General features: G+C 38.6%; 1 protein-coding gene across 1 annotated transcript in view; it reads left to right on the plus strand.

Moving 5' to 3' along the window:
• Positions 1-8,623, plus strand: part of LOC109408718 (roundabout homolog 2) — a 493,067-nt gene extending 484,444 nt beyond the window's left edge. The window contains exons 9-12 of the mRNA XM_062855310.1: positions 6,260-7,276; positions 7,339-7,501; positions 7,558-8,070; positions 8,236-8,623. Coding sequence (XP_062711294.1) covers positions 6,260-7,276; positions 7,339-7,501; positions 7,558-7,730 — 1,353 coding nt within the window. The 3' untranslated portion in view covers positions 7,731-8,070; positions 8,236-8,623. The remainder of the gene's footprint in view (positions 1-6,259; positions 7,277-7,338; positions 7,502-7,557; positions 8,071-8,235) is intronic.
• Positions 8,624-8,976: the final 353 nt, after the last annotated feature.

Here is an 8,976-nt window from a genome sequence, read left to right on the forward strand (position 1 = left end):
GAATTAAACACTAGCATTATTTTTCCACAAGTAGCAAATGAAAAAGCAAAGTGAAATTTTCCTAAAGAATATTAAAATATCGAAACATTTCAACAGTAATCACAAAATCTCAAAATGTTTTTCACTCAAACAATGAGAACTCAAATTGGCTTTAAGAAAAAAGATAAAAGTGTAGGGATGTTCAAAAAAAATAAAAGAAACAAGAAATCATAAACTTACAAATAAAAAAGTATCGTCAACCAAATCACGTTTAAATCGATTTAAGATGGCGAATAATGATATTGAGATCCAAATAAAAAAAACACATTTTGATGTTACAGGGGATTTTTTCGACTTTCAGAGTATCAAGCGAAAGTATCTTTCTGACATTCTTGCTATAGGTAAAGGATAAACATAAATTAACTTGAAATAAATGGACTTTGTACCAATCAACTATCTTTTATCATATGCGAACTTTTTCCCCAAGTATGAGGCAAATGTTCTGAAGTACTTGCATTAAAAGCTTTATTACTAGAGCTACAAAAAGAACTCGATAAAATCTAGTGCTATGTTTTGAAGGTTACATGATAGGAAATCGTTAAACAATGAAAAACGAAATTATTGTCTTTCCGCTTTATAGTTATTTTGTGAAGACTGTTAGGTGCGAACTTTTGCCCCGCACTAATTTATAGGCAATTGTAAGAAAATTACCTCATACAAATGCGCAAGTACAAGTAATTGTCTTATTTGGAAAGTCAAAATGATTAACCTATTGGAGACTGTGAGAATAGAATTGTGGAATCAAAAGTGAAAAAAGTTATTGAGGAAAAAACACTCAAGGGGCCGCCGGTAATAAAAACGTAACGTATCTTGAAAACTAACAGAGTTACGAATTTGGCGTCTTCGACAAAGTTATTCAAAACAGCATTTTCTACAACTTTTATGAAGACATCAACCTTGTATCTTGAAAAATTCAAAAAGTAAATTTTCTATCTCTCTTTTGGTGGGATTGATCATTTTTACCAACAGGTTAAAAGAAGCACGTTATTGTACTGAAAAACTTCCTCGAAGACACCATGATGCTAAACGGCATGGTTAAATCAGCAATTGTGCCATATATCTAGTAGTTGAATTCTTTGCGTGCAATATAAGACATCTTTAAAACATCATTTCGTAAAAACACCGTTTCTCGAGAATGGCTTGACGGATCTTCGTGAAATTTTGTTGGTAGTTGCATAACCCCTAAAGCTCCGTGGTCAACCTTTTACTTTTTCGATATCGTGCATTTAGCCAAAATGGCGATCAAAAAACCTCGAAATTTTTCGATTTTTCAAAATTTCAAAACAATGCCCCTCCCCTCTCCCAGGAGGGGGAGGGTCAAAACTTCAGATTTATGAGTTTCTAGTCGGGAGCAATCAGAAATAGTGAAATTTAGAGCTGGGCAGAACAAAAGTTGATTTTTTGTCGGACCGTGTAATTAACTAAATTTACGTTTGATGTCTTTAACTTAACGTATTTAACGATTTTTGTATATAAAAATGTTATGCAAAGTTAACACATTTCACCACACTTCAAAAAATGAGGCAACTTTACGTCAAGTTTTAGTATGTAAATTTCAACAAATATGTGTGTTTCAATGTCTATGCAGTAAGTATCATTCATTTTGTTTCAAATAAGCCAAGAAGAATTAAAATTGAATGAAAGATGACAAAGATATCAACAAATTACTTTTCCACGTTTTACGATAGTTACCCTAAACTTTTAGCCGATATATTATTTTGAGGGGTAACCCCAAACTTTTGGTCGATGACATGAAGAGTTAATTTTCTTAATAACTTTTTTTCTAGATTTTTTAGCTAAGTTCTGTAAAAAGCAGTTGAACGCTTATAGAAAATGGATTATATCACCGCTCTTGTTGTCACGTCGAAGTAGCCCAGAGGAAATCACGGTTCTTTTAGCAGTTCTCCTTTTATTGAACAATGCTCTAAAGCTAGAAACATAAAACAATTATCAAATGGATCACTTAGATGATAAATCTATCTTACAATTTCGGTGAATCTTCTCGCACTCGCTACTTCTGGTCGACAGACAATTTTGCTTGAATGTTGCCCTAAAGATTGTTTGAAATTCACCTATTAGACATTACTTAAAATAACAGTAATTATTTGTATGAAATTACTCACAGTTCAATAATTTTAGGCCAATTATCTAGCAATAACAACGTTATCTTTTGGTAAGGTTGTCTTACGAATGTGATCTATATTCAAAAGGTATGTAATTAACTATAACGAATTCATAATAACTTTTATCAGTTCAACAAACTTACGGATACAATATAATCTATATCAACTACAAAATGATATTTGTTAATCCACTTGACAAAATCCGAATACTTCGATAACCAATCTTCTTAATTGAATTCATCCCAATGTTTCCATCAAATTGCCAAATCATCATCACTCTGACGGTTATCCCATTCTCCTTCTTTCGCATTGTCTACGGCGTTTGACAGCACAACCTTCTCGAAACCGGGGGACCGTTCCTGATTGGAACGACTTAAGCTACGTTTAGCCCGGTGCGTTTCGTTCTCGGTAACAGCTCTCATCTTTAAATTTGGTCGACCCTATTTCCAGCGACACTGCCGTAAGTTTTTATTCAATTTTTAGAAAATTCGGCAATTTTTGGTTAAGTTTACATACAAATTTTCATGTAACAGTTTCTTTTAAATCATGTTCTAAGTTTCTTTGACTTATTATCTTTTGAAAGAGACCTAGGGTTTTGAACTCGGACGCAAATTAGCGAAGATATGGGCCTAAAAAAATGTAATGTTTTTGAGGGGATGACCCCAAACTTTTGATCGGTAGTGTAGATTTTGATCGCAAAAACTCAATCCATTCGACAAGGATTCTTCAACAGAACAACGGTCGCCTAAAATCTGCGTTAATTGGTGAAACTTGTAATTTGAATTAATCATGTAATACAGTCGAATAAAATAAAATAAAAAAACTCAATTTTAGAGTCCCTGAGGAAGATCCCAAATATAACCGAAATGTCAGACAAGACTGAATCACTGAATCGGAGTTTTTTACTGAAAATGTCATTTTGATGTTAAATTCCATCCAAGTCCAAATCGAAATGTCATTTTTCAGCCCATGGGTGTGCAAGGGTACGATTTCAGTGTTCTTATAGGTATCTTATAAGTATCTTCATTTAGGTAACATTACCAAAATGGGATTTGATTGTGTTCAAAACACTTGGAGTGCTTGAGATTATCGATAAGGTTGGTTTACGGGAAAGAATTAGCGAGTGAAGTTACGCGAAGTTTAGAGCGTGTTCAGGGTGAGAGTTAAGGGGAGACTATTTGAGGCTTCCTATAAACTTTCTTGAGCATTAGTAATCGAGTCTACATGCATAACTTGGTTGTTTGAGTGAAATTTATGCTTGTACAGCCTTTTGCATTCATGTACTGTCAAGTGGTGAATTCAATGTTTGTTTAAGAATCTCGGAGGGCTCCTTGCATCGTCGGACCTAGAAACGCTATTTATCTGAAACGGCTGGAATTCACCTGAAACAACCTGAAACGTTTTTAAAACGCTTCTGAAATCCTCCTAAAGCTCATTTGAGACTCACTACTCCGAGAGCTTATCCCGTGCACAAGGGGGGGGGGGGGGTTGGGAAGGAGGTGTTTGGGTGTTAAACCCCCCATGCATTACCCATACACTAGGCGCCCCTCCGTGTTTTGCGGAAATTGGGAAAAACCCCTCCCTTGGCGCCACTTCTGTGCACGGGCCTGCTGAGAGCAGTGATTCAAAATGTGTTTTCAAAAACTGTAGGCTCCCTTGAACCCCTTCGAAACCAGTAAAGCCCCTGATGCCCATCGGAATCCCCCAATACGCCTCTGAATCCCGCTGAAAATCCTCCAAAAAAACCTGAAATGCCTCCAAAAAACACCCTCAAATCACCTTTAACCACCTGTTTCTCATCTGAGATTCTCGTCAGTCCCGAAAACGCCCCGGTCAGGCAATTAGTCTGAAACCCGCTGAAAATCCTCCGAAAGTCACTGAAAAGCTACCGAAGACAGACCTCGTGTAACGCACGTGAGACCCTCCTTATCACTAAAAACATCCCTGTAACACCTCTGAATCTAGCTGAAAACCCTCTGAAACCCCATCGAACCCTATGTAACGCACCTGAGACCCTCTCAAGCCCCCGAAAACTTCCTTCTTAAATTTCTTTGCGACGTTGAAATCCATTTAGGTAATAAACTGGATTCATTTGAGTAATGAAACAATTAAGGTAAAAACTTTATTTGGGCAGTTCTGAACCATTGCCCAAATGGAGGCTAGGGTGTATAGAATGCGGAACCACGTCAGCAGGGGCACATATTTTGGACAATTTTCCTCTATAACTCATTCAATTTAAAACCAATTGGTTTAGATTTTTGTACACTGTGAGATGCGTACAGTATCTAGCCTTGCACATACAAAAATAAAGTCAGTAGTTATGAAATTGACCAAGTTATAAGCGAAAATTTCCCAAAATTCTTCTTTTCCTTAGCGTATCTTCTCCACTGGGACAAAGCTTGTCACTCAGCCCAGTGTTCTCCTTCCACAATTTTAAACTGAAAGCTTCTTGTGCCAATGGCCGTTTATCATATGTTTATTGTGTGCAGACATGAATATACTCGTATCGTATTTCCTTTATTTAAACTTCTTGGACCGACCGGGATTCGAATCCGTTACTCACAGCATGGTCATGCTATAGTTACCCACACCTTTACAGCTATAATTAATTGCCCAAAATAGGACCCCAGCCAAAGTGGTTCTGCACCCTATATTGACTGACTGGGTGAACAATGATAACTGAAAAGTTGAAAAAGCAAATCGACAAATTCATTTTTGTAACTTTGGAAGAATTGAAAAATATTTGCTTCTCTATGGGCAAAACGGCTGGCGTAGACAATGTAAATGCGAGAGTTATACAGGATTGCTTTGATGTCATCTGACACAATCTGCTGGACCTGATTAATGAATCGTTACAAACTGGGCACGTGCCGCACGTTTGGAAGGAATCATTAGTGATTCCTATTCAAAAAGTTGCTGGAACGATTAAAGCCGAAAAGTTTCGTCCAATCAACATGTTGCACACATTAGAGAAAATTTTGGAACTTGTTGTTAAAGGCCAGCTGTTAGCATATTTAAATAGTTTTAATTTGCTAGTACCAGAGCAATCGGGATATCGGGAAGGTCATTCCTGTGAAACCGCATTAAATCTGGTGCTAGCGAAATGGAAAGAAAAACTAGAGAATAAAGAAAGAAAAAAAAAGTCCATTCCAAAAATTTCAGGGGAAAAATACTTATGAAATAACCTTCTCAAAAATATTTTTTTGAAAATTTTCCGCGAGTCCGGGAATAGTTTTTTCGGCTTTTCTTTTTGATTTTTCTCCACGGTGAAAAATATTGTGGAAATCTTTTTCCACTTCATATTTTTTTAATCCTGAGAAAATTTGCTTTCATTTTCTAAAAAACTTTGTTTCTACGACGTTTCGTGCTTCAGTCATAATTTTTTAAAGAAAAGGCTTTATGATACATTTGGTCATTTTTCAGCAAAATTGTCCATAGCTCAAAAACGAAAAAAAGTGTATTCCAAAAAGCTCAGCGATTAAAGCTTATGAAATAAACTCCTCAAAAATATTTTTTGAAAATTTTCCACGAGTTCGGTCATTGTTTTTTCGGCTTTTCTTTGTGAATTTTCTTAACTGTGGAAAATTTTGTGGAAAACTTTTTCCAGTTTATATTTTTTTTTTTGATTTCTGAGAAAATTTTCTAAAAAAAACTTTGTTTCTATGATGCTTCGTTCTTGAATTATGAATTTTTCAAAGTAAGTAGTGTCAGGAGAAAACCAAGAATTTCCGGGGAAATAGGCGACCCCGAATTTTTCTCAATTTTTTTTGTTCATATATTCATGAGCCCAGCCTGTGAAAAAAAATTTCATGAAAATCTGAGATCCTTCGGCCTAATTTGTACGATTATAAAAAAATAACCATATGCTTAATAGTTTTAATCGTTTCAGCTTTCCGAAAATCTTTAAAAATTGAGTCAATAGAAGAATCCTCATTATGCATTGAACACCTTCAAGTTTTTCTCGCAAAATGCCACTAGCAATTCAGATCCACATTCCCAACTGCTTTGGAACAATGCATATTGTTATGCATATTTACGTTTATACAAGTTTCAGTGTTCTTTATAGGAAACGTTTCCGTTTATCCATCTTCCCACAGATTCTGGAATTAATCGACATCATCCCCCTATCATCGACATCGGTTCGACTGGAATGGCTCCTGCACGTAAGCAGCTCGGAACAGTACGTCGAAGGATTCTACGTTCGCTACCGAGAACTAGACTCCCCCACTCAACGCTACTCAATGCTTTCGATCCCGAACAACGAAATCGAACAGCACGTCATTACCAACTTAGCCAAGTTTACGAAGTACGAGTTTTTCCTGACGCCATTTTTCAAGAATCTAGAAGGTCAACCCAGCAACGCGCGTATCGTGCAAACCATGGAAGATCTACCCTCAATTGCCCCGGGGAATATCCAAACCGGGATGTTGAACCTCACGGCAGGATGGGTTCGGTGGAGTCCTCCACCGAAGGATCAACTCAATGGGATTCTACAGGGGTACAAGATCCAAGTCAAGGCTGGGAACATCTCGAAACTGCTAGCGCAGATGACACTGAATGCTACGACGACTTCCGTCATGTTAAACAACTTGACAACTGGGTCGAGTTATGGTATTCGAGTCGGAGCGTTCAACCGGGTTGGGCTGGGTCCGTACTCCAAGCCGGTTCACCTGACGATGGATCCCTCGTTCGTGATCGTTCCGCAAGGAGTTCACAATAGTTATAATGACTACGATGACTTCCGGCACCATAACTTCCTGCACGAGACGTGGTTCATGATCTTTGTGGTGCTATCATTGTTCATCATTCTGCTGTTCACGGTCGTCGGCGGAGTGATCTTCTTCAAGCGGCGACAGGGACTGGGTAAACCGGTGGTAACGGTTCCGATTGGGGCTAGACGTGATCTGCCAAGTTTGAGCGTTTCGCGGAAGGATAACAGCATTTGGATTGACCGGGGGTGGAGGACATGTGATACGGATAAGGATTCTGGGTTGAGCTCGATTAAGTTACTGGAAGGACACCAGATCTTTCCGAACCAAGCGCTGTCCGATGGGGGTACGGATTATGCGGAAGTTGACCCAAGAGGTGTCACTTCTTTCTATAACTGCAGAAAGGTAAGTTTTGGTGAGATGGGTTGGTTCTGATACACAAATTGATTTCCTTTCCCGCCACACAGTCACCTGAAAGTCCGACTCCGTATGCCACCACAATGATCATCAACGGGATTCCTCACAGCGATAACGGTGACCTGGGCTATCAAGGTCATGACACTTTTTCGTCCACGTCTTCTAGTTTTCGATCATTCTACGGATACCCTCGGCCTATCAACAGTAATCAAGGTAATTGATTTTTCCAGGGAAAGTATTCGAATGTTCTGACCTTCTATTCCTCACAGTTCCTCCCAACTGGGTCGACTATCTTCCACCACCGCCGGAGCATCCTCCTCCGGCGCCTCAGCCGCTGGACATCAACCAGCTGAACCACGTGTACCCCTCGGAGCTGGTCGGAACCATGTCCAGCTCGCAAGCCAGTTCCTACTGTTCGCGACGGACCAGTGGCTACAAGTGAGACCTGGCCCCCCATCGCACCCACCAACACTACCTGATCAGTCCAACAACGGATGCCTTCCCGCCGAGCCATTTCTTCTACTAGCAGCAGCAGCGATCGCCATCCACGGTCCTGGTGAAGGCGTCCGGTAGTGACCCGATGTTAACGACATTCACTTTTCGCGGATTTCAATCTAAGTAGAGAAATGTTAAGAAAAAAAAAAACGAAAGAACTATAACGCACATGGAAGGAGGCATGACCTGTCCGACAATCACTTCAAAGCCGCCCCTTCGAAGATTCTCCGCGAAAGATAGTTAACATCCGATCATAGTTGCGGGCTGGAAGCAATTGAGCCCTTGTGGTAAGTTAAATGATCTATTGTATTTGCTTATTTATTTTTTATGTCTTTTTATTTTTTTATTTTTGTCTAACAATAAAAGCTATTCTTGATTTATACTTTTCCTTACGTTCAAACATTTCTAAAATCCCCTTTCCGTCTGTTTTCTCTTCTTCATTATCCAACCAGATAACCAGCAGGCACATTCTCCGAATTGAGCATTCCCACCTCCAGACAAGGGAACGATTCTTGCGATGATACGTGCTGTTGAATGAATTCACTAACTTCAAATTGGTGAATCTTTTGCCACACAACGAGGTGACATTGCTGCCATTAGGATATAATTTAGTGACAAGAAAGAAAAAAAAAACTACCACATTTATTGAAACTATTTACACGAAAAGCTTCAAAAGCACTGATTAGACTTACCGAAATGCAACCAAAAAACAAACGAACGAAACCCGACTAGAGACAACACAGATGAGTAGTGAATATATTTATTTTATGTAAATGCAAACTTTGATTGGACATATGCAACAGATGCCAATAAATAGATCTCAGAAATTAGAAACTTGAACTGATGTTGGTGCGGTTATTTAGGATGACAATTCCTTAGTTTGATGACACGTGGTGTGCGAAAACATTTGAAATGGTAAGCAATGCCTAGCATCTAAATTGCCAATTAATTGATGTTATCCAGATCGCTCTTGACGCCCGAAGAGTTTTGAAGAAAGCACCATTATTGATGATGAGCTTAGATAACCGTACAATTAACAGATGCTACTCCGTGACTGACCAGAACAATCGAAACTGCAGAATTGATCAACAGAGCTTTGGAGTACATAACCGTTATCGATGTTGACCTTCGAGTATTTCAAGATTTATTTAAAAAAAAAGTCAGTAACGGTACCGGGTACGTTATTACATGCA

This window comes from Aedes albopictus, chromosome 3, assembly GCF_035046485.1.
Source record: "Aedes albopictus strain Foshan chromosome 3, AalbF5, whole genome shotgun sequence".
In the NCBI taxonomy this organism is placed as follows: Eukaryota; Metazoa; Arthropoda; class Insecta; order Diptera; family Culicidae; genus Aedes; species Aedes albopictus.